The sequence below is a fragment of the Ambystoma mexicanum genome, chromosome 10 (assembly GCF_040938575.1).
Source record: "Ambystoma mexicanum isolate Mex_15411 chromosome 10, UKY_AmexF1_1, whole genome shotgun sequence".
Lineage (NCBI taxonomy): Eukaryota > Metazoa > Chordata > Amphibia > Caudata > Ambystomatidae > Ambystoma > Ambystoma mexicanum.
The window spans coordinates 693,540,795-693,566,619 of record NC_090932.1 but is presented as its reverse complement, the minus strand read 5'-3'; the positions used below and the strand labels follow the sequence as shown (position 1 = coordinate 693,566,619).

The window sequence follows — 25,825 nt, the reverse complement described above, 5'->3', positions numbered from 1 at the left end:
GACTTTCTGTGGTTCTTTAAAAGTGTTGGTATTGTGTGTTTTCCCATTTCTGCCTTTTCTCTCCCTTTTTAAATCATTATTGGAGTGCCATCTATGGTTACGCGCTCACCTCCGTTTTGCTAAACAAGTGGTGTACTAACCTAGACTTGTCAAATAATTAATTAGGGAGGTGCATATATTTCTAGTGACTGTGTTGGAACTTGCTTGACATATTAGTGCCAGTGTATGTTACAAGTGTGTTTTTAAATAATTATATACTTTTATACCAACGCTCTGGTCAATGCTTGCTTGTGCTACTGTCTCTTTGTACCTAATGTGTATACTCTATATACTGCCTAACTCTTCTTGAGAGAAGTCTGACGGCTCAGCCACAGCTACCATGTAAATCTGGGTGGTACAGACTGCTACCAATTGGGTTTACTGCTAACACCTGTAGTCTTAAACTTTTTGCGTTGGCCCCTAAGGGAACTTCACAGGTTTCTACCTAACAGGTGGTGCTTCTCTTCTTTCATAGTTCACAACCGGTTGGTATATTGATGTATCAGAGCCTTTTGACAATGGCCAGTATTCCTCAGCAACAGGCGAGACCACTACAACACCTTGGACCTCAGTTATTCAGCAGTTGAACGTATCAGAGACTTTCGTTAAACACACAGTACTTTCGGCCCTCTGTGGGACCACTGATACTTGGGCCTCTAGTTTTCTCTTCTCACTGTGCCCCCGGCACCTTTCTTTCAACTTCAGCTTTTCACAATATCGTGCCCCCGGCACCTTTTACAATTCATCACCAAGTTTTCACGGGGTCTCTGTGTTCCTTTTCCCTCAATCATAGCCCCCTGTCATGATGCCTACCCCCAGGCATCCGGACCAAGCCCATCGGCCCCGGGAGCAGGCATCTAGACATTTAGTAAAACCTCAGCAGCCCCGGCTAGGGGCTATCTGGGTTCAGTCCTGGCGCCTAAAGCGCCAGGCTCATAGTCATTACTTACCTCAGGCAGACCATGCTGCAAATGACTCCAATCCAACACGAACCCTGAAAGGGACTATTTTTCTACAGGGAATATTTTTTACTTGGGTGTGGTTCTAGGGACTTCTTACCTGGGACTACTTTTGAGGCTATTGAACCCACGCCCGACCAGCAACACAAGCTTTGCGTTATTCTGCATCCAGCAGCGTAACGCTCACCGTGCCTGCAGCCTGCATCCAGTCGTCTGCCACGCCCGCCTCGAATCCGGAGCTCCTAAAACAAAGAGGAAAGAAAGGGACAAGGTTAGAAAATGAACTTATTTCTATTCCACACCTGATTCTGGATCCATCTCGTCTCCGGACCTGTAAAGAACATCATTTCTGCACGCGCCGCACCTCCAGCTGCAGCGCCGCGCCATATTCACCAGTCTTCGCAGCATCCTTCGGGTCGGCGCTGCCTCCATCATTTCTTCGCCGAACCTCGGCACCTAGGAGACAAAAGAAAACCACAAGGTGAGCCAAGGGAACCAACAAATATAATTCTTACCACCATAGACCTACCTGATTTACCACCGGAGGTATCCTTTTGTGACTCTCCATATTTTCACGTGCCGCATCTGTAAAGAGAGACAAAACACGTTTTCCACGTGCAACATTTACCGGACAGCGCCAGGTAATACAGACTCTTACCTGAGCGCCACCAGCTGCCACAAGAGCATCTTTTCACGAGCCAGCTGCAAGACAAGAAAGGAAGGGGGAACAAGATTGAACATCGGACATATTGAACTCTATGAACTTAATACTTACTGGTCCTCACCAGGAATCTCAGAGTCAATACTCTCCGGAACTCTCCCGAGCCTTCAAACCAGTGAATTAACTGGAATCAACACGCCCCTGCAAATTGACGCAGGATGGAGAGCTCATCTTTCAAGAATATAAGGTGAGATTGCTGTGAGGGCATTTCGGAGGTGATTAGTTGGGGAGGACTGTGGGGGTGGCATCACTTGAATCCACAAGTGGCTAAATCCATCTCTCCACTCGCAGGAGAATATTTCTACGGGTTAAGCAGACAAGATTAGGAGGGCAGATCCAGTCAGTCAACGCTGCACTACGCATCCCGTGGGTGGAGACCGCAGCTGTCCGGGTCCGACCGAGGCCCCTGTGGGAGCCAGGTGAGCGTAACACCCCCCTTCACTTTTGTCCATATTCTCTCTCTGTGAACTTCACTTCTGTACACAAAGTCTCTGTTCACTAGAGCTCCTTTCACCACGTGTTAAAGAACACATGATCGTTCGCTACTTTATGTCTTTCACCTTTCGCAAAGGACAAAGGTTTCCTCTTCAGTGCGCTTCTTATCCAAAGCTCGTCCTTGTAATTATCTTACTGCTTGCAACATTTTATCCCTCGCGCTTTGCAGCCATCAACCGGGTTCCCCTCTGGCTTCAAACTCACTGGTTGTGATTTCTTTAACGTCACTGTTGCAGTCTCATCGACTGAAGACTAAGGGCTCCTCATGAGCCCCTCCAACTCTCCTGGGTGGCTTCTCTGGCCCAGGATAGCGAACACCCATCCACGGATTTCACTCGGGAGAGCAGGTTTGCACTTAACTGCCTTCTGGCTCCTTGGAGACATGGCTCCCTCGCCAAGCTTTTGTTGGCCCTTTTACACCACAAGCTTTCAACGTCACGGCCCTCTATTCTCCCCCAGCAGGTCTCGGGTTCTCTGGGTGTCCCAGTTCACCTGTCCTCTCGTACTCCGACTCGTGGACCTCCTCGGCCTCTAGCATGCTCTATTTCTCTGGATCACTCCTTTTATCACAATTGTGGTGAGTTAACAGTACTCCGGTGTGTGTGTTCTGTATTCAGTGGCTGACTTCGCCGGTCCTTGTTAATGGGACATTGATGGAAAATAAGTGCCTCCGTCGGATTTCACTGTGTTTTAGCAGAGCGGGGAGGTTTTGCCAAAGGCAAAAGTCTGTGGTCATTGGAAAAAGGGGGGTACCATGTCTCGCCTTTGGGCAATCCCTCCCCAAACCCAAGAGACCCTTTACCCAGAGGATCCTCCCTTTGCTCGTCCACTCCCAGGGTCGGGATCCAACAGCGATGTCCTGCCCCTGGCCACCTGTGCAGAAGATCCCCCGGGAGTAGGGAGGGAAAGACCCTCTGGTTTTCCACAGCAGGTAAAAGATATGTCCTCCGATTTCCTCTCTGCACCCTGAGATCTTTAAAGAGACCTCATCACCCCTTTCCTTGTGGTAATAGAAGAGATTAGCCTGCCTTTCCCGTAGGGCCCTGGGCGCATAGAATGCCACGAAACGCGGTGTTGTGGTCCTCCCTCCGACAGAAAAGGCATATCCTGTGGGGGTCACACACAGACATCTGCAGTCCATGCAGGTCTTGAAAGCAGAGGTCATTGCGGGATTGGGCATAAATACTGGCCCCAACGTCACGTCAGGCATGGGGAGCAAAGAGGCGTCCAGCAGAGCTATGCTACGCCACCTGGTGGTGGAAACGTTTCTGAAGAACAGCTGCACTTGGGGATAGATTTCAGATGAGGAATCAGTAGGAGAAAAGAATCCATTAGTAATATAACAATGTGAAATCTAACAATATGATAAAAGGCCAAAAGTATGTTTGTCCGATGCAGTAGCTTCACCTGTTGTCACCGCTAGAGGGAGCTGTTGCCTTAGGATATACAGTGGTACTGCTGTGTCAATGAAAACCTGCACTCTGGCCCATGTACACGGGCTTGTAAACTAGTATTTTAATAATTCAGACCTACAACAAACAATATGGGTCAGAAACAAAGTCACTAATGTCCGAGTGAAGCCTCAACACTGATCTTGGATTAATGGTGCCACGTAAACTGAATAGGAGGTCAACATGATGCAGAAGGCATAAAAACATTATTGCAACATTACACAGACACCTGGTGTATCGAGGAGGCACCAACGTATATGCATTTTAATTTGATAGCTGGTCCACAGTGAACGCCGATAAACGTGAGCTTTGTTACGGGTTGGCGGGTCTGAAATGTCATGCAGATTGATCACTAATTATAACATTGCAGATTCTTTTTTTAATCCAAAATAATAGCAAGTTCTTTAATAGGAACTCGAAAATATGGGTTCAATTTTTACAGAAAAGAAAAAAAAAGACGTGTTGTTGAAGCAAAGAGATTTTCGCCTTCTGGCGTGGTGTTTTATAACACAATGTATTATTTGCAGGTCAGGCGGTGAGAACGCCTGAAGCAAGGGGTGAATCGTAGAGGCATTGTCAGTAAAGCAATTGTCTGGTGTAAATTCATCAGCGAAAGCACCGGAGGTCAGCCTTGCTAGAGGATATCGGGCCTTTAACCTTTTGCAGTCTGAATATAAAATAAAAAACTGCAGATTGATTCCTATATGTCTAGTAATGGTATGCGTCTCCACAGGAATCATACAACCTGTGTTGAAGTATGTTCAATTTGAATACTTACACAAAATAAGTCTGGTTATCTCGCTTTTTGGCCGTATGCATCTATGTAGCATCCACCAAGGTTAGTCCCTTGAACCGTCATCCCCCTTTGTTTCAATTGTCTTCAGTACTTTTTGTGTTTTAACTGAAGCGGTTTTAGATAATTGTTTTTGAAAATGTGTGCCAAGGAGTACACTGACTAAAACTCCACTGTTAACTTAGTTGCGGTGCCCTGATGAAGACATGTGAAAAGAGAATTGGGAGACTCCTTTGATGAGTGGATTCCCTTGCAATGAGTCATACCAGTGTGTCGGCATTGTTTTTTTGCCTGTTATGTGGCTTTTCATCCATGGGTGGATGGAGAGTCACGCAGGGGGAACATATGCAATCACCCTGTAAACAAGGGGGTGTTTGTTTTTCTCAGTATTTAGCCAAACTAATAATTAAATTAGAGAATTTATTTTTATCAGCTACCCATTTATCGACCAATTTCATTACATGTAGTGATCGTAAGATGCACCCAAGGATGTTTGGCTACTTTTTCTATGTCCCTCTCTCAAACTGTTATATCTATATGGTTGTAAATGCACTATGAAGCACATGCACGTTTATCTGGTTCTAAGACACACAACTAACCTTCAGACAACTTTTTTGTCAAAATGAATGTAAGCTTCGATAGTATGTATTGCAGCTTTTACATTGAATTGTGGCATTAAATACATTTGTATGAAAAACATTTATAAAAAGCTTGTTGCGTGAAGAACACACTGAGACAATAAGGAGTGTATTGACCCGATTAAATTCATGTTGTAAGAAATGCTGGGACTTTGATGCACGTGTGTGTGTCTGATGGGGCAAGGTCGCCTACCCCTTTGTTAATTGTATTGAAAAGACCAGGACATAATTTAGTAAAGAAACTGGTTGGACACAGGTATACACAATATCCCTTCATAAACACATGCAATAGCTCACCATGTTTTCCCCAGTTCCGTGAGCCATGCTGGTATGTTTCCGGTCATGATCACCAATGGGTCTTGAAGCTGACGGTTGGCTTTTGCTGTCAGTTTACTATTAACAAATTCAGATGTTGGAATAATCTCTTTGCAGATTGCATTCTGACTCCAGGGGAAAAATTGAAAAATTATCATTTAGGAACAAATTCACCATGGATATTGGATTATCATATTTTTCTTTCAATAAGATTCAGTAAATTATTAGGAGTAAAGTTGTTTGACATAGATTGAAAGAACTGCACAGAATCTTTCTCACAGCTAATCGCGCATGCTTTCAAGTATGCAAACAAGCAAGAACCCTTCAACAATGTAAGCAAATCTATTCCAGAAAATCAATGTCCAGACACTATTGCTAGTTAGTACGTTAAACAAGCAAATTTAATGGTAAGCTTAGGAGCTTATTTATCATCAATGGGCAATGAAAGTCTATTATGCATTGTGGTTTTCTTTTAAGGTGAAAAGGAAATTAATCTGCTTTCTAGGAATGTCAGTACACTTTAGTTACATTTGACAGAACAGCATTCACAAGTTACTCACATCATAGAGATAATACCAATATCGACTAATAGCATGTAAAACTCGCAAAAGGAGGACAACATCTAATGATGGATCTTCAAATGTTATGTTTTCAGGTGGAGCAGATATGAGGTAAACTTCTAATGGATTTGCTACCAAAGGGCATACACCATCTAAAGAAAAAGAAAATATCATTTCAACATAATCAGCAACAGTTCAAAATACATTTTGCAGCAAACAGAAAGGTACACATTTACCTAAAAAGTTCAGCCATGTTCCTGGAGTATTACGTTTACCGTCACATGTTTCCAAATCAAGTTAAGTTCAAGTTTTGGAAAAACTGGGGACTGAGAAAAATGGCTTCTAAAGTTGCATAACGGACCATCTCGGTAAGTCCTGGATATGCATGGTACCATGTTGTACACTCAAAGAACAAGTTACTTACCAACTGTAACCTTCTTTTGACTGGATGTTCCTCCCACGTATTCCACATCTATGATATACGTTTCTTTTCAGCTTCGCTGCTCCAGAAAATATTTTCCGCAGAGGCGCTGTGCACGAGTTTGCGGCGTCGATGTCCCTAGACGGTCTCCGTAGGGTGTCAACGTCACCAGCAGTATAAGTAGCTCATGCTGCGCCCGTTAGCTTCAGTTCTGTTTTTTCGTAGTATAACTCGAGGAACATCCAGGCGAGTTCCAGACTGTAAGCTTTTTGTGAAACGCTAGATGTAAATTACGTAAATTGTACAGCGGGGTAGGATGGGAGGGGCGATGAGGAATATGTTGGAGGAACATCCAGTCAAAAGAACGTTACAGTTGGTAAGTAACTTGTTCTTCAAATGGATTGTGTCCTCTCACGTATTCCTCATCTATGATAGACTCCCCTAGCAGTTCTACAATAGGCGGTGGGAGTACTAATTAGCCTAATCAATGAAAGAATTAAGTACAGCCTTTGCAAATAACCCCTCATGGAAGTAATGCCTAACAAAAGTATGTATTGATGACCATGTTGCGGCTGAACAAATATCAATAATAAGGACTCCCCTCTTCAGAGCCGCGGAAGTAGCCATACCCCTCATCCAATGGGCACAAAGTCCCTCCGGTGGGACTTTCCCGGCTAGTCTAACACTCCACAATGGCCAAGGTAATCCATCGGGATATAGTTTGTTTAGTCACCGCTAATCCCAATTTGTGTCCAGTATAACCTACTAAACGTTGGTCATTCTGGCGCAACTTTGACATTCTTGTTATATAAAATTTCAGAGCCCTTTTTGGGTTTAGTCTGTGTAACCTCTCCTCTTCTTTGCCCAAATGAGGAGGAGGGTAAAAAGTTGGAAGTGTTATTTTCTGTAACAAATGAAAGTCAGAAACTACTTTTCGTAAGAACGAAGGTCTCACTCTAAGAACTTTGTCCTTATGAAAAGTAGTGTACAGAGGTTTGCATGAGAGAGCCTGTAACTCACTAACCCTGTGGGCTGATGTTAAAGCCACAAGAAGGACCGTCTTAATTGTTAAAAGCCTTAAAGGAGAGGAGTGTAAAGGCTCAAAGGGTACACAAGTTAAGAATTTCAACACCAGATTCAAGTCGCAAGCCGGGACCTGGAATGGTACTGGAGGGTACACATTGGTGAGCCCTTTCAAAAATTGTATAATCAATGGAATCTTGAAATCGGAAACCTCTTCCGAGGAGCGCTTAAAAATAGAAAGCGTCACTAGGTATCCTTTTATTGTCCCCACCTGGAGCCCCAGATTGGCTAAATGTAACAAAAAAAGACAGCACCATAGGAGTGCCACATTGAAAAGGGTCTACATTCTTATCCTTGCACCAGTTACTGAACTTATTCCAACAACACCGGTACAAGGATTTAGTTGCTGGCCGTCTGGCCGAAAGCAAAACCTCCATTACATCGTCCGGGAGGTCCCAATCTTTATATCTCAACCTCTCAGAAACCATGCGTGAAGGTTGAATGTCCTGACCTCTGGATGGAGAACCCGACCTTCCTCTTGCGAGAGAAGATCCTCTCTTTGTGGAAGACGTATTGGAGGGCAGATGGACATGTCCAGAAGGTCCTGGTACCACATCCTCCTGGTCCAAATCGGAGCAACTAGGATCATGGTTTTCCTGAACTTTCTCAACCTCCTGATTACGTGAGGAATCACGGGGACTGGGGGAATCGCATACAGAAGTGGAAACTCCCAGTCCACCACAAACACGTCTCCCAGAGCTTCTCTCGGGGGAAATTCTCTTGAGCAGTATTGTTCGCACTTCCGGTTGACCCTGGTCGCGAACAAATCCACCCGAGGAGTTCCCCAAAAGTTGAAGATCGCTTGAAGGACTTCAGAGCTAGTTCCCACTTGTGGAAAATCGTGCTCTGCCTGCTTAGAGCGTACGCTGCTGTGTTCCGCTCTCCGGAAAGGTGAACTGCCAACAGAGATTCCTTCTTGTAGTGCCCAGAATCAGAGCTGCATTGCCTCTCTGCACAGTGGTAGTGACCCTACGCCTCCTCTCTTGTTGAGGTAGTACATGGCCACTGTTTTGTCCGTCATGATCAGGATATTCTTTCCCCGTACAGAGGGCAGAAAGGCCTTCAGCGCTAGTCTGATTGACCTCAGCTCCAAAAGGTTGATGTGTAGTTTGGACTCCGATGGAGACCAACGACCGCTGATTGTCAGATTGTTGGCTTGGGCTCCCCACCCCATAAGTGAGGCATCCGTCACTACTGTTATTCCGGCCATTCTTGTCAAGGGAGAACGTTTTTGAGGATATAGTTGTTGTAAGCGCACCATAGAAGATCCTGAGCCACTGTGTTTGGAACCTGCAGAAGGTCTGACATATTCCCTGAGAATTGGGACCACGAGGGCCCATTGAAGGGATCTCATCCTCAATATGGCCTCCGGCACCAGAAAAATGCAGGATGCCACGAGGCCGAGCAACCTCAGAAAATCGTAGACCGGTAGACACTGTGCATTCTGGAATTTTGTTACCATCTGCAGAATGTGGAGCGCTCTCACCTCGGGAGGCGAGGCTTTCCCTGAGGAAGTATCCAGGACTGCTACGATAAATTGAAGTCTTTTGAATGGTATCATATGGGACTTCTTGTAATTGAGGGAGAAGCCCAGCCTGTTTAGGGAGTGGCAGGTGATTGAAAGATGTTCCTGAGCTTGTTCGAGGGAACAAGCCCTTATCAACCAATCGTCAAGGTAGGGGTAGACGTGAATCCCCACTCTCCCGAGATTCACTGCCACAACCGCCATCAGCTTGATGAAAACCCTCGGGCGGAGGTCAGCCCGAATGGCAAAACTCGAAACTGATAGTGAGAACCGCCAACAGCGAAACTCAGGTGCTTTCTGTGCTTGAGATGGATTGGCACATGAAAGTAATTATCCTGAAGGTCCAATCATACCAACCAGTCTTGGTGTTGGAGGGCCTGAAGGATCTGAGAAAGGGTAACCATCTTTATCTTGTCCTTCCTGAGGAACTTGTTCAAGTTTCTTAAGTCGAAGATGGGTCTCAATCCTCCGTCCTTTGGGATGACCAACCCTTGTTCCTCCACGCTACAGGTATAAGTTCTATTGCACCTTTCTCCAGCAGGGAAAATATCTCCTGCAGAAGGAGCGGATATGGAATTTTGACAGAGTTGGCTCCCGGTGGATGGTCCCGAGGCCTTTTCAGGAAACGAAGGCAGTAACCTTGAGCTACTGTTTCCAGTGCCAAGCATCTGAAGTAATGCCTCGCCATTCGTTCAGATACTGAGAGATTCTGCCTCCTACCGGGGTCTTGTGTTACAAGGCCTCAGAGTTTGGAGGCGGCTGCAGGAGCAGCTGAGGGTAGAGATGCCGCTTCTCAGGCTGATTTTGCATGTTTTCCTCGTCCACCACAAGTAAATTGTCTTTGTCCTTTCTGCACGGCCTGTCCTCTTCCTCTACCGAAAGAATAGTATCAAAAAGAACGACCTCTCCAGGAAGATGAGCCCGAATAAGGTTTTTGAGGTTGCCTTATAGAAGCGCTAAGGGACTAAGCTGCCGCTTTGGAGGTCTGCAGTTTCTCTAAGCTTTCGCCTGCTTTACTGCCAAACAACCTCGAGCCGTCGAAAGGCATGTTGAGAAGTCTGGCCTGCACGTCTGGCGCAAACCCCGACTTCCTCAACCACGCAAATCTATGCAGTACTGTGCTTGCAGCCATGGATCTGCTGATGCGGTCAGCAGTATCCAGTCCTGATTGGAGACACTCTCCCATCGCCTCCTTGTCATCTTTCACAATATTCAGAAAGCCTTCCCTTTCGTCGCCTTCTGGAATATGATCAGCCGCCATCTTAACACAGTCTCACAGGGTATGGGTGAACCTGGCCAGGGTACATGTAATATTAGCAGACTTGAGAGCACACTGCCTGAGGTAAAGATCTTACGAGCCCAAGCATCCACTTTATCCTCTCTAAACACGGGGATAGATGGGTATGCTGATTGTCTTGTGGAGGTTGCTGCTTGGGCCACTAGACTCTCAGGCGCGGGGTGCTTACTAAGATAGTCAGGGTCACAGTTGGCTGGTCTGTACTTCCTGGGAAAATTCTTGTTGACCGCTGAGCTAGACTCAGCAGCCTCCCAGTTTCGGCTACTGTTCTTTGGAGAGCCTTGTGAAAGGGATGAGCAGGGTCTTTCTGAGGGCCCTGGTCCAGGACCTACCCAACCCCATATACTCAACAACCCTGTTCATCAGGTTCCTGTACCCTGAATCTGCATGTTCTGCAGGGTCAGGTCTAGCCAAATCTAACTCTGGTGACGTGTCAAGGCCACTGAAAGAGTGAAGAGTGTCAGAAAGATCTCTCATTTTTTACTTAGGGTCAATCAACTCCTCTGGTACATCTCTAGTACCATACCTTACTCCCCTTGGAGAAATATCTTCCTCTGAGGTAACCTCTTCAAAAATAGAGGACAGACTTGAAGTCTGTTTAGCGAAAGGCGTATACCTTTTTTCTTGTTCTACAACCTGCCTCGAGGAAATCTAAGGAGTCTTCGTCGACGACGTCTTCGATAACGGAGCCAATGTCTCTTTGGCTTCGGCATCGAAGCGGTAGGCGCCAATGAAATCGTAGAATGCTTTGAAGTTTTAAGCTTCTTAGCCAGTGTCAGAGACTCACTCGACTGCCGAGTAACCTTTGACGTTTTACCATTGTGTCAAGAAAGTTGAGACTCAACCTTACTACTGGTATTAACCACAGTAGTTTGACTCTCCTATGTTGTTTAAAGGAGCGACCGTGGTCTGGCTCTTGCAAGGTTTCTTTGAGGAGGTCGGGCCGCATTCTCAAAGAACTTCATCATTTGTACTCTAAACTCTTCCCGTTTCTAGGGGAATCCGACTTCATCGGACATTGTACCATTTCGGTAGATGTATCCGATGAGGAAGATCTAGGTCTCCTCCTCGTCTTCTTAGATGAAGACGATAGTCTCGTTCTACTCCTAGAACGCAATCTTTTTGAAAGCCTATGTCCGTCTGAGTCTTTCAACTCACTGGACTTTTTATGCTTTTTTGAGATGGCCTTCAAAGAGGGCTTCAACGCTTCCCGTCCCAAAGCCAATGTACTCTTACGTTCACAAAGAGCTTTCTCCGTCATCGACTGGCAGGAGCCACAGTCGCCGGTTCGATGGTCCGAACCTAAACACCAAAGGCAGACGTGGTGGGGGTCTGTTATGGACATCTTAGAGCCGCAGTCAACACATTTCTTAAACCCCGTCTTCGGAATGGAATGAGTCGAAGATGATGACATTTTCCTGAGGAAAACACAAAGCGCGCTGTTAACTCAATTGCAAAGCTATTGGAAAAATGGAACTGAAGCTAACGGGCGCAACACGAGCTACTTCTACTGCTGGTGACGTTGACACCATACGAAGACCGTCAAGGGACATGGACGCCGCGGCCTCATGCACAGCGCCCTAGGCCGAATTATTTTTCCCAAACAGCAAAGCCGAAGAGAAGGAACAAGTTACTTACCTGTAACTGTTGTTCTCCAGCATGGGTCTGGCATGGATTCACATGCTCATGAATATTCCCCGTCGTCAGGCTGGGAATCCTCGGTAAAGAAAAAATCAGTATCAATTTCGTTTCTGATCTGTCTTTCATAGTAGTAACCGATCTCTGCGTCATACTGACCACAGCCAATGACTGCCCTCTACCTAAGCCCCGCCTCTGGCAGCCATCTTCAGATTTGGTAGCACGTGAAGTGGCAGTATGACCAAGTGAAGAGCCGTAGAGGGGTAGGCGGGAGGGTTTGCTTGTGAATCCATGCCTAGACCCATGCTGGAGAGCAACAGTTACAGGTAAGTAACTTGTTCCTTCTCCAGCATGGGGTCTGGCATGGATTCACATGCTCTTGAATAAATAATACATAGCAGTACACACATGCACAACCACGGGAGGTGGCAAAGGCTCAACATTAAGCATTACATCAAACTCAACATTAAGCAATTCTTACCTCCTCACCAGGCTCACCTTAGGCGAACAGATTGCGCAGCACTGCTTGGCCGACCCTGGACTCCTCCCTGGAATCCCGATCGACGCAGTAGAATTTCGTGAAGGTGTGCGTCGACCTCCACGTAGCAGCCCTGCAGATGTCCAGCAAGGGCACACCAGATAGGAACGCCGTGGTAGCTGCGATCGCTCTGGTGGAATGGGGTCTCAGATGGCCAGGCAGCGGTCGGTTTGCCAACCGATGACAGTACATGATACAGCCGGAGAGCCATCTGGAAATGGAGGCCTTTGAGAGAGCCTTCCCCTGATTGACAGGTCCAAAGTTCACAAAAAGTTGTGACGTCTTCCGAAAACATTTTGTGCGGTCCACGTAAAACTTCAGCGCTCCAGCCACATCCAGCGAGTGCAAAGTCCTTTCTGCCGGCGACGAAGGCGACGGGAAGAAAACAGGCAACACCAAGGGTTCGTTGAGGTGGCAGTCCGACGGCACCTTGGGCATGAAGGAGGGGTGCGTCCTGAGCACTACCCTTGTGTCGTGAAAAGTCAAGTACGGGGGTTTGCAGGAAAGGGCCTGGATCTCTCCCACTCTTTGTGCGGAGGTGATGGCCACAAGAAACGCTGTTTTCCACGACAAGAACTTCAACGGAGCCGAGTGCAGAGGCTCGAATGGAGGTCCCATGCACCACGTTGAGCTCCCACGCCGGGGCCGGAGCCTTCACCGGCGGGAACGATCTGAACAGTCCCTTTATGAATTCTTTCACCAGACGATGAGACCACAAAGACGTCCGCCCCGTGGTTCTGGTGTATCGGGAGATCGCAGCAAGATGAATCTTGATGGACGCGTGCGCCAGTCCAGCCTTGGCCAGCGTCAGAAGATACGGCAGTACCTGGGGAGCCGTAATCCGTACAGGGTTAATCTTCTGTGCGTGGCACCAGACAGAGAACCTCTTCCATTTGTGTCCATAGCATTTAAGAGTTGAGGACGCCCTGGCCTTTGCAAGAACCTCTCTGCAGTCGGCCGGTATGTCGTATCCTCCAAACTCTAACGCTGCAGGAGCCAGGCCTGCAAGTTCAGCGACTTCGGGTCGTGATGGCGCCTCCTTCCCTGGAGAGAAGATCCGCGTCCACTGGCAGCTTGATTGACGGGGACGCTGACAAGTCCAGAAGGTCCGGGAACCATATCTGCCTCGGCCACGCAGGTGCGACGAGGATCATCCTGCACCGTGACCTCTTGAGCTGGTTGATGAGCCGGATCAGCAATGGCAATGGAGGGAACGCGTATAGAAACAGGCCCTCCCAGGGGAATGAGAAAGCATCGCCCATGCTCCTCGGCTGGGGAAACCTGCTGGCGAACCTCCGGCACTTGGAGTTCGTCGCCGTCGCGAACAGATCGATCTGGGGTGTGCCCCACCGTCGGAAGAGGCGGTCCACTAGATCCTGTCGTACTTCCCACTCGTGGCACGAGCGCAGCTCTCTGCTGAGCAAGTCGGCGATGGTGTTTTTTATCCCTGCCAGATGAAACGGCACCAGAAACATCCCTTGGGCGACGGCCCAATGCCACAGATCCTGTGCCTCCTTGGACAGGGCTGGGGATCTGGTACCGCCCTGCTTCCTGATGTAGAACATGGTGGTGGTGTTGTCTGTGAAGATCCTCACCACCTTGCCCTTGAGGGACGGAAGAAAGGACCTGAGGGCCCAAAACACTGCACGGAGCTCCAGGACGTTGATATGGAGGGACTTCTCCGTCGGAAGCCAAAGGCCTCTCGCGTGCAGATTTTCGGTGGGCGCTCCCCACCCTTCCAGGGAGGCATCCGTGGTCACTGTCTCCTGGTGGCCGGGGGTCTGGAAGTCCATGCGCGCCGTCAGATGCGTGCGGGTGCCCCACCACCGGATCGCTCGTCGGAAACTCTCGTCGAGTGTGATCCTCTCCTCGAAGCTGCCCGCCGTCTGGATCCAGCGCGCGTCCAGGAACTCCTGCAACGGGCGCATCTGGAGCCTGCACAGGCGGATGAGATAAATGCAAGAAGACATCATTCCGAGGAGGGACTTGATGGACCTCACCCTGGCCGCGTCCGCAACCAGCATCCGCTGCACCTTGCCCAAGATGGCCCTCGTCCTTTCCTCCGACGGAAAGGCCATAAGCAACACTGTGTCGAGCTTCGCTCCCAGAAACAGAGCGTCTTGCGCGGGCACCAGGTGGGCCTTGGCGTAGTTTATGGAGAATCCCAGGTCCGTGAGTAGTTGGACGGTCCTTGCCGTGTGTTCCACGGCGAGCTCCTTCGTCTTTGCTCGGATGAGCCAGTCGTCCAGGTAGGGGTAGACGTGGATCCCCTCTCGGCGCAGCTGCGCCGCCACCGGTGCGAGGCACTTGGTGAACACCCTGGGTGCCGACCTCAATCCGAAGGGAAGGGCTCTGAACTGGTAGTGACGCCCTTGGACCACCAACCTGAGAAACTTTCGGTGTCCCCTTAGGATGGGAATATGGAAGTAGGCATCCTCCAAATTCAACGACGACAGGAAATCGCCCTCCTCCAGTTGACCCAGGACGTGTTGGAGGGTGACCATCCGGAACTTCTGTGCCTTGATGAATTTGTTCAGTCGTCGTAGGTCCAGGATGGGACGCCATCCTCCCGTCTTCTTCTTCACAAGGAAGTATCTTGAGTAAACTCCGGAGCCCCGAAGCCTCTTTGGGACGAGCTAGATGGCGCCCTTCTTGAGCATCGCCTTTACCTCCAAGAGAAGTTGAGGGACGTGATGTTCTTTCCTGGCCACAGGGGAGGACGCGCGGGCACCTCTTTAGAAACTCGAGCGCGTGACCCTGAGCTAGGGCGTCCAGCACCCAACGGTCGGTGGAGATGGACTCCCACACGCTGACGAAGCTCACCAGCCGGCCTCCCACCGGGGTGCTTCGGTGGGGGCCCGACCCCACGGCCGGTTCAGTCCTGCTTCGACGAGGCTTTGCCGCCTTGTCCACCTTGGCGACGACGGCGGGGTCCGCCTGACTTGCCTCGTCCCCTGTAAGCTTCCTGTGACAACGAACGGGCCGCTTGACGGTAGGTGGAAAATCCGCCGCTGGAACCTTTGGAGGCACCCTGTTTGCCTCCGCCACTCCGAAAGGGCGGCCGCCGTTGCTGGAGAACCCCAAGAGCCTGTGCCGTCTCCGTGTCCGCCTTGATGGCTTGAAGGGAATCGTCCACTGTTTACCCAAACAGGTTGTTTCCGTCGAACGGCATGTCCAAAACTCTGGTTTGCACATCCTGACTGAAGTCAGTAGCCTTGAGCCATCCACGCCGCCTAAGGCACACGCCGTTGCCCAACTGGCGAAATCCAGTGTCAGCGATGTCCGTCGCAATCGTAATGGCGTGGTCCGACGCCACCTCTCCTTCCTGCAAGATCTCTAGGGCTTCCACCCTCTTGTCATCTGGTAGGAAGTCCAGCAGGGGGGCCAGTTTGTACCACAACTCCCTGTCGTAGCGGGCTACGATAGCCAAGGCGTTGGCCGCCTTAATCATCGTCGCTGCCGACGAGATGACACTGCGTCCCATCGTGTCTAATTTCTTTCCCTCGCCGTCCGGCGGGGAGGTTGACGTAGAGGCCGCGCCCCCCCCCCCCCGCTTTCTTCCTGGCCGCCGCGGAGACGACCGAGTCTGGGGTCGGCTGGGGGCCGCGTCCGGGACCCGGTACTTCTTCTCGTACCGATCCCTTCTAGCCGGCGTCGTGGATGGGTTCTTGAGGAGGGCGAGGCCCTCATCCCAAATATCATCTAGTAGAGGTACAGCGAGGACCGCCTTCCTCTTGGTCTCGCGCCGTTGATAAAGGAAACCTTCCTTCTTCTCTTCCGGGCAGAACTGGAAAAGCTTGGATGCCCTGGCGATCATGGAGTGAAACGATCCAATCTCGTCGGGCGGGGAAGCCCGGGTGGGAGGTGACGACGGGAGATCCTCGTCGTAAACCTCGTCGTCTGTACCCGTCGCGGCCGTGTCAGTCCCCGTATCATTCCCACGTGTCGTGGACGGGGAGGAGGGCTGAACAGGGCGCGATGGCTGAAAAGGAGGTGGAGGATGAATCCTTCTTCTCTTAGGGGGAGGGCTCCCAGAAGGGCCTGGCTCCGGGTCCCCCGTCGGGAGCGGTTCCTCCGTTGGTGGTAACGGCAGTCTCGTCCTTATCTCCGAGCATAAGGACTGTATAGCCAACAAAATGGCCGCCGAGTTGTCTTGCGGCACTGGTTGAGGGAGATCGGACGGGCGATCAGGAGCCCCGTCGGCATCCTCGACGCCCTCGTCGTCTTCCACGTCGGGGTCCCTCCCGACAGGATGGCCTTCTTCCACGCAAGAGCCGTGGCCTAAGACTTCGATCAGCTCCTCCTCAGAGGTTGAGGCCAAGTCCACGACGACCTCCTGCCCCCCCTTTTTCTTCTCCGGAGGTTTCACGGGGGTCCTGTCAATGGGCATGAAAGAGGACTCCCTCCGCGGTGGCAGGGAGATTCTGGGCCCCGGGGTCGCCACCACTGGTGTAGCCTCCACAGGCTGAGCCAGGGCCGCTGCGACTGTCTCGATAGAGGCTTTGGCTGGATAGATCAAGGCTTTCACCACCTTGGGTGCGCTCACCGCCTTCTCCTTGGGGGGGAGGGTCACCACCTCGCTCCCCCTCCAATGGGGCCTTAGGGCACGACCGGGGTCTCTCCAGGAGTTTCGCCGGGCGCTCGGCCTTCCTCTTACCCGAGCCAGAGCGTTGGCTCGTGGTTGATGGCGCCGGGGAGGATGCGCCCTGCCTGGCGCCCGTAGAGCCCGGCGTTCGGCGCTCCCGGTGCCAGCGGACTCGCGGTGCTTGGCCTTCTGTTGGACCCCCGTCGCCGGGGCGCCCTCAAAGGTCTTAGAAGACCGCTCGGACTTCTTCTTCTCGCCTGACGGGCTCTTTCCTTCCAGCCAGTTGGCGAGACGTTGATGGCGGTCCTTCATGGTCCGTTCCGACATATTGCCGCAAAACGCACAGTCCTTCTCCACGTGCGTCTTGTCCTCATGAAGGCAGTAAAGGCAAAGGGAGTGTTCGTCCTCCTTAAAGACATTCTGAAGCTGGCATCCAGGGCAGACCCTGAACAGCTTTCCGGGCGTCGAGCTTCCCTTCTCCTGGGCCATGTTCGAGATGGGCCTGAGAAACTTCTGGAGTCCTCCAAAAGCGCGGCTCGACGAAATCTTCACCCTTGAGGGGCGTAGACGAATCCGACACGGGTCCCCGTTGATCGGATGAAGAAACTGTGGAGCTTGAGGCTCTTTTGACCGAAAAAAAGAGCAATTTTATTTAGAAAAAACGTGAAAAATAGCACTAACGCTCGAGAGCAATAGCACGAGGATCCCAACACTTGAACGTGCGGTAAAAATCTGAAGATGGCTGCCAGAGGCGGGGCTTAGGTAGAGGGCAGTCATTGGCTGTGGCCAGTATGACGCAGAGATCAGTGATTGGTTACTACTACGAAAGACAGATCAGAAACGAAACTGATACCGATTTTTTCTTTACCGAGGATTCCCAGCCTGACGACGGGGAATATTCATGAGCATGTGAATCCATGCCAGACCCCATGCTGGAGAAAAGTATATCATAGATGAGGAATACGTGGGAAGACACAATCCATTCGAAACAAAATTCATAAAACTCATAGCTACCACAGTGAAAACAATTTGGAGGATAACCAACTGGGTTGAGTGTTAGGAATAGGAAAGCAAGACAGTAATTGAAAATATCAAAAGCAAGGGAAATGCTATTTTAAGTCGCTTTCTTCACATGTACATAATTTAACTGCAAAATCTTAACTTCAGTTACAATTACCAAACAAATCAAATCATGTCATTTGAAATAAGATGGTAGGACCCAAAGATGACGGGCCCAAAACCTGTCAGTCCACTCTTCCACAAGTATTTAGATTTGTTTTGCTACACATTATAAATCATTAAACTATTTTCTCATCACAAGTGCTCAGGGATGTTGTACGATAGGCAATTGATTTTCATTCATATATGGAGCTTTATTGCAGTTAAAAACAATAAAAAATAATATAGAAAAAAATGGATTTCACTAGACAAGATATCAAACAATTAAGAAATAATATTCCAAAATCATTTTGTGACAATTTCTCAAGTAATTCATGAATGAATAAACGTCAACTTACATTTTAGGAGAACACATTTAGAGAAGACACTGTCCAAAAGTATAATGTATCAGAGGGTGATCGATAGTAGATAACAGTGACTAACGTTTTTTAAAGATCATTTGAATTTCACTAAAGGATGGCAAACACTAGCCAATGGAGTTCCGAAATGATTTCATTCTTAGCCATGTCTTGCATAAGCAGTTAGGAACAGTAAATACGCTGGCGCTGCTTGACAGCACCTTAACCATTTATTAAAACACCACTATGCTTGAAGGTCCATAGACCAAAGCATAAGACCTTATTTAGAACACTTAACCGTAGTTCGAGCGAAGTCAAACCAATAGTTACTTTTAGATTACTTTCAGTACTACAAGGGTAGTAGACCCTAGTAGTTGTACCGTGAGGATCTGCAAGAAATCACTTAGGAAACTGTTTGGGAGAATTCTCAGAAATGTGCCAATTCCTCTCTACCAGAGACCCCCAGCTCTTTTTGCTGGACTTTAGGACTTTTAATCTCCAACCTGGAGAGAGAGACCTTTTCTCACTCTTTCATGTATTTTTTCTGTGATTTATACTCTGTTTCTTTTGACTCTTGAGTCTGACAAACTCCATAAGCATCATCTTTACATTGTGACACACAGCACCTTCAGTGTAGTGGTACAGGGAAGTCTCTTAGATTTCCCAAATGTTTAAATACCTTCTCTTGGTGAAACTACTGTTTTCAAGAGCAGTTAAGTTAAATTGACTTTACTTACATTTTGTAACTTTCTAGACCCAGCACACACTATCTTACCATAGGGTACTGGAGGGGTTACTTAGTATCCTCTTTGTCTAGTTTCTCATGTAACATCTTTAGGTTACCCTTTCTACAATTAATGGCTGGTGGCAGTGGTTAACTTTTTTCTACCATTGTGTGTTTTTACCGCAGGCTGCAATTGCAGCTGAAGTAAGACACCCATGGGTGCCCATTTCGTCAAAATGGCCCGGTCCTTTTTTTTTACCATTTCTTGTTGGAAAGGTCCTTTTTGAGATTCACTCAGGTTTGGTCCCTTTGTTCGTTTTGTCTTTGGCGGGATTCATGAGTGAAGCCCGCCTCTGGGCTCAAGTGTGTCTGGCAGGGGCAGGAAGTGAGGGAGGTGCCCGAAACTCCCTGTGCTTAATCCCCTTGGTTACAGGAATGCATCCAAAGGTGATTGGCCAGCTGCATACATTAATTAATCCATATGCGAAAAGATTTATATCGGAAGCACGATCTGGGGAAATTCTTGTTAGAATAAGAGAACACATGAACAGTATCCATTCACAAGACCCCAAACTGCCACTGGCAAACCACTGGCAGAAGCATCATCAGATGGACGATAAACAACAGATCTGCTTCATTGGACTACGCACAATCAAATGTGGACCAAGAGGGGGTGACCGAGAACGGAGACTACGCAAGGAGAAGCAAAGCTAATTTGCAACTTCAGATGTACCAAAAATGGATTAAATTCTGATCATGATTTTAATGTCTTCTTATAGAACCACCTTCAACCCTTTTCATTCCCTTTCCTTTTTCTTACCCCTATTTTAATTAATCGCCAAACTTTCTCAACTACCGGTCAATCTTGACCTTTAACTGTGTGCCTATCGCACTTTACACACCAAACCCAAAAATGAAAACATTACTAAGTTGGGTTATTCCCTGCCCACTTGCCCCTATGCACCCACACAACCATCCAAGGTTGGATTAATTTATGCAACCATTTTACACACAACTATGCCAACACAATACAATTCCTCAATTTCCCCACAGGGGTAGATGGACTTAGAACCTTTCTCCTTTTCATTCATGCGCTTTTCGTATTCAAAGACAGCAAATATTTTCCCTCTAAGCGCATGCGCAAATTAGCACCCTCACCCGTGAGCATGCTCGAACTACAATTTGGACTTAGAACACTAACTTCACGGACATGCGCATGGAAAATAGGACATTATTGCTCACCCCTCGCGCATGCGCATCAGACCCCGCACAATCGCGGCACGCGCGTTAGACCCCGCTCAGTCGCAGCTCCATCTCGATTACTAAAGGAGTTCTTACGGAGTCACTCTCCACACACAGCAAACTTGCACAGGATGGCAGCAGGTAAGCTCGCAAACGCGCCCTTAATTGTCCTGGAATAATTTAGGATTGGTCTCTCAGAATTCTTGCTTCCGAACTCAATGCTGTTAACTTTTCTAAACTTTGAGGCGCACAAACAGTATCTAGGCGATAGGTAACTCTATATGACTTGCACCTCAGGCCACTTTTATTATTCTTTTTAATTTAACTATGCACTATTCCCTATAGCTATCATCAAGGCGGAACGCACCTCGTGGCCAAAGTGGGACATCCGCTTAATTTGAAACTCTTCCTACACGTACACACGGTCACCATGCGAGGCCCGATGCTCTAGTCACAGCACCTTGGGCCACAGTTTATGACATGCAGTGATGACACTTTCACTGTAAACCTGCCGCGGTTTAGGCCTAGCCCCCACACAAGGGGCACATTCACTCACCACTACACGCAGTGAATTATAGGCTCTATCCTTTACTTGGTGTTCTCAAAGTATCACTTCACCACACGCGTTATAGCCACAGCTCTACTAGCTCAGGCACAGACCTTGCCCTTGGTCACAATAATTAACACCACAGATGGACCCACCGCTCTGCACTCTAACCCAATATCTAATTGATGACGGCCTTCATGCACTTGGCACCGTCGGACCACTATGGGCCAGGGCTTTATATCCCGTACTTACAACAAACAGGACGGATTATTACGATATTCTAACAATGTGAAAAACAGGTCCCCTTTCTTGTGTTCACGGCCTCAACTTTCCTTCGCAGCCTTAGGAATAACCACTGAATCCTGCTAGAACTTTCTGCCAACCGGCCATCTTGATTTCCTTGGGACAACTTTCCATTAGACCTACCTAACCACACCTGGTAAGATCAGATCAGGCTCAGCAAATACTGTAACAAACCCACTTTCCATTGAGGACTGCCAACTAATTCGCTTTTCCTATTCTCTTTTTTCTACACGCCGCTTCTTTTCTCCTTTTTTTTCTCTTTTCTGAACCTTTGCATTCATGCTTTTTCCATAAATATAACGCTCCATGCTGCCAACTGGCGCAAATTTGTGACTATAATACAACCGTAATACCAATTAAATCTTCTTTAGTACTCACTTGCACCATGTCACTTTCTCACCACTGTCTCACTATGGCCACCATTGTCACTATACTGATCCCATGTTTAACAACCACAAAATGTGACACTTTTGACCAATTTTGTATAATCATCAGCCTTGAGAAAGACCCTCTGGAGTTGAAACACGTGTCGGCTGACCAACCTTTCTAGACCATGCGTCTACACTATGCACAATAAAATGACAATAAGACACAGCAACCTGCGTTAGATCCTTTTTATATTTACAAGGGTCAAACAAATTTCCTCTAACTGCAAGGTAACCAGGACTTTTTTGCAATTTTCCATAAGAGGTATTGGGTTTACCTCTTCCGCCCTGTGACCTTGCAAAGAACAATTGAACAGCTTAAACATACACAGAGCTCAGTACAGGAGTGTTCAATATCTAGAACATACTCTCTACCCCTGTAGGATGATATAACGACCCTATGGCAAGAATGGGTTGCTTGTTGCTTAAAAAGTAGGAGCCATATGGACCATCATGGAACCATATATACGAAATAATGCTTACAGTGGACATCTACTAAGTTCCCTTTGACCAAAGGGAAAACAAATAACAAAACATGAAACCACAGATCCAAAGAATAAAAGGGGAAAAACCTAACAGTTTAGGAGTCTCTAAAAAGAGATGGCAGACACTCTCAAAAGAAAATTTTGCACCAACAACCTGGTACCAATTAAGGCCATGCATAATTGAGGAACAGGTAGAATCCAGCTCTTACCATGCCACAGCTCATCGTGCTTTTTTGCATTTCTAGGTGATGTTTTGGTCGGAGCAGTTTGTGCCCTTCCTCTTTTACCACTGACTGATTCCTTGTTACCCTCTTCATCCTCCTTCACAGGCTTATACCTAAAATGAAAAAGAAAAACAAATGTACAAGGAAGAAAAAAGTAAAATGCAGTAAATTCACTAAATGTACCTTCTGAATTTTACTTTGGCTGTAATGTGATTTATAATATTTAGGGTTCTTCTGCAATATCGATCCTAAAATAACATTCATAAAACATACCAGACCGTACACACCAGTAGTTTAGAAATAAAAATGTACCATAATGACTACTATACTCCTAGTCAATAGTAACCGTTGCTCCATATTTTAAGGGGGTCCACCCATTAAGGGCAGGAAAGAGCAAATAATTCCTCCGAATTCAAATCTGGAGGTGGAGACAGAACGCACGCAGAACGTAGCAATAGTACACAGACTCCGCCCACATGCAACATCACCAGTCCCCATCTGCACCACATTAGACAGGTTCACATATGCATGAAATCTTTTTATTGGGGGGGAGGGGAGCGAGAGGTTGGAGCGGTATGTGGGGGGGCTCGTGGGGGGAGACTATGAAATAGCTATGTGTCACATACAAGAAATCTCCTGATAAAGGGAGCACCTCAAAGGATCAGTGTTTTGTCGATGGACCAATGACAAAACCCAAGCTATTTAACTAACTGGGAACTCGTGGAATGGATTCTTGCTGCCTGAATGATTTTTGAATTGTCCTGCAGGAGACCCAAGTTACCTAGTTTCATCTCTTCAGGAACTAACTCACAAAGCTCAGAACTTGAGAGAATGGGTGGTGCACCATCCTGCCCTGCTGTGATAAAATCTTTAGAAAGACTGGAAGACTAATTGCTCTGCTGCAGTGAGTTCCAACAGGCCTGAGAGCCAGCTTGTGGCCAGCCAGTGGGGGGTTTTTGAGGATCACAGACGCATGGAGCACCACTTGGAGATCAGTCTCAGAATAAGGGAAAATGGAAGGAAAAGGAACAAGTTACTTACCTGTGAATCCATGCCAGACCCCATGCTGGAGAAGGAACAAGTTACTTACCTGTAACACTTCTTCTTCAGCATGGGTCTACCGTTTAAGTTGACCGATTACTCGTAGTAGCAGAGGCAACGGCAGGAACTCTTACAGGAACAGACCCTCCCACGGGAAGGAGAACGCGTCCCACATGCTCCCCGGCTGGTGGAACCTGCTGGAGAGTCTCCGGCATTTGGTGTTCGCTGCCGTCTCAAATAGGTCGATCTGGGGTCTGCCCCACCTGAGGAACAGGCTGTCCACTTGATCCTGCTGAAGTTCCCACTTGTGGCAAGAGCGCAACTCCCTGCCGAGAAAGCCGCGACAGTGCTTTTGACTCCCGCCAGGTGAAACTGAATGAGAAACATCCCCTGGGCGACAGCCCATTGCCATAATTCCTGCGCCTCTTTGGAGAGGGCCATGGATCTGGTGCCCCCCTGCTTCCTGATGTAAAACATTGTGATGGTATTGTCCATAAAGACCCTCATCACTTTGCCCTTAAGGCAAGGAAGGACGGACGGACTTGAGGGCCCAAAACACTGCTCATAGCTCCAAGACATTGATGTGTAGCTCCTTCTCCTGCGGCAGCCACAGGCCTCTGACGTGGAGACGTCCGGAGTGGGCTCCCGAGCCCTCCAGAGAAGCGTCTATGGTGACTGTCTCCTGGTACAGGGGGCTCTGGAAGTCTGTGCCCCCAGTGATGTTGGAGCACATGCCACACCACCTTATTGCCCGACAGAATTAATGCTTGATTCTATTGCAGGACGCGCTGTTCCTGGGGTTCAGGGTCAACACAGTATCCTACCTGGCGGCCTCTTTAGAAGATGGACTAGTGTATATTTTGGGCTGGCAAGGTGCAGCAGCAGAAGAGTCATCCAGTTAAAACAGGCTAAACCAAAGTCAATAGGCAAGAGTCTAGATATGCCGAAGCACTTATTTGAAGGTAAGTAGAAAAGTCTTTGCACAATGTTTCAGAAGTCTGAAGAAAAAGATGAATGAATTTAGGGCCACAAGCTGTTAGACTGTAGTAGAGGATGCAAGCAACTCTACAGCAAGAGGTAAGCTCTCAGAGTTTGTACAGTACCTTTAAAGTGAAGAAAAGATGCGGCAGATGACTCCTGTTCCTGTGCAGCTCTGCAGATCTCACTGTTCGTGGGCCTCAGCCATGGGGACAAGAGGGAGGACGTCGGGGGACCCCCGCACTGCACTGGGACGGTCAAAACTTGCAACCGGCAAACTTCACTTTCAGTGGCTGTTCAGTGTTTCAGCTCCCCGCGTATACCGCAAATAGCAACACTGCAGTTCCTGGCTGCCGAGAAGGACTTTCCTTGCTTCTGGGGCCCCGCACTCTGTTGAGGGGGCTCAGGCTCGGTCAGTCTTGCTTCCTGGGAGTCCGGAGGATCTTCCTGGAGCTCTTGGCCAACTTAAAAGCAACGCACACAAACTGGTTTTCCTCTCCCTGGTTCTATGGTTTCCAGCAACAACTGTGGAAATTCAACCAGCTCCGAGACGGATGAATAGGTGGCTTACTTTGGAGTCGATTGGTCCCACCAACTCAAGGGGAGAAGTCAACCTTGCAGGGCCTTCTCTGTTGATGCAAACTTGGTGTTTCGGCACTGCAGCAGGGCTTCACCGGGCAAACCAACGGTCCAGGATTTGAAGCAGGGTCCTCTTCAAGCTCTTCTTCGGGTTCCTTTGTCCTGTGGTCAACTCTGCCTTCCAAGCCAAAAGACTCACCTTTTAGACCGCTCTCTCCATTTCATTCCAGCATAGCTGTCACTCACCCAGCAGAGTGGCTGTCCTTGCCGCACAGTCAGCCAGCCAATCATCACAGAGTGCATTTGGGTCTCCTAGGAGACTAAGCACAGGAAGTTTCGGACACCTCCCTCACCTCCTGCCTATCCCAGACACCCTGGAGCCAGAGGCGGGCTACACTTGTGAATCCCGCCAAAGGCAAAACTAACAAAGCGACGACCAAACCTGGATCGGTGCACAGAGTAAATCTCGAGAAGGGCCTTTCCACAAAGAAATGGCAAAAAAAGACGACCGGGGCCATTTTGACAAATGTTATTCAGTGAGGAAAGGGTGACAAAAATGTTACATGAGAATCTAGACAAAAGATAACCCCTCCAGAACCCTATTGTAAGATAGGGTGTGCTGGGTCTAGAAAGTTACAAATGTAAGTAAAGTCAATTTCACTTAACTGCTCAGGGAAACAGTAGTTCATCCCAGAGAAGGTA

The 25,825-nt window shown here is 48.3% G+C and overlaps 1 protein-coding gene across 6 annotated transcripts in view; it reads right to left on the bottom strand.

The window, feature by feature from the left end:
• The window catches only part of TRIP12 (thyroid hormone receptor interactor 12), a 2,051,777-nt gene that overhangs the window by 330,648 nt on the left and 1,695,304 nt on the right, over nt 1-25,825 (bottom strand). For all 6 annotated transcript variants that reach the window (XM_069618297.1, XM_069618300.1, XM_069618299.1 and 3 more), the window contains 3 exons: nt 22,511-22,638; nt 5,972-6,123; nt 5,394-5,536 (listed from right to left, as the gene is read on the bottom strand). In XM_069618297.1, coding sequence (XP_069474398.1) covers nt 5,394-5,536; nt 5,972-6,123; nt 22,511-22,638 — 423 coding nt within the window. The remainder of the gene's footprint in view (nt 1-5,393; nt 5,537-5,971; nt 6,124-22,510; nt 22,639-25,825) is intronic.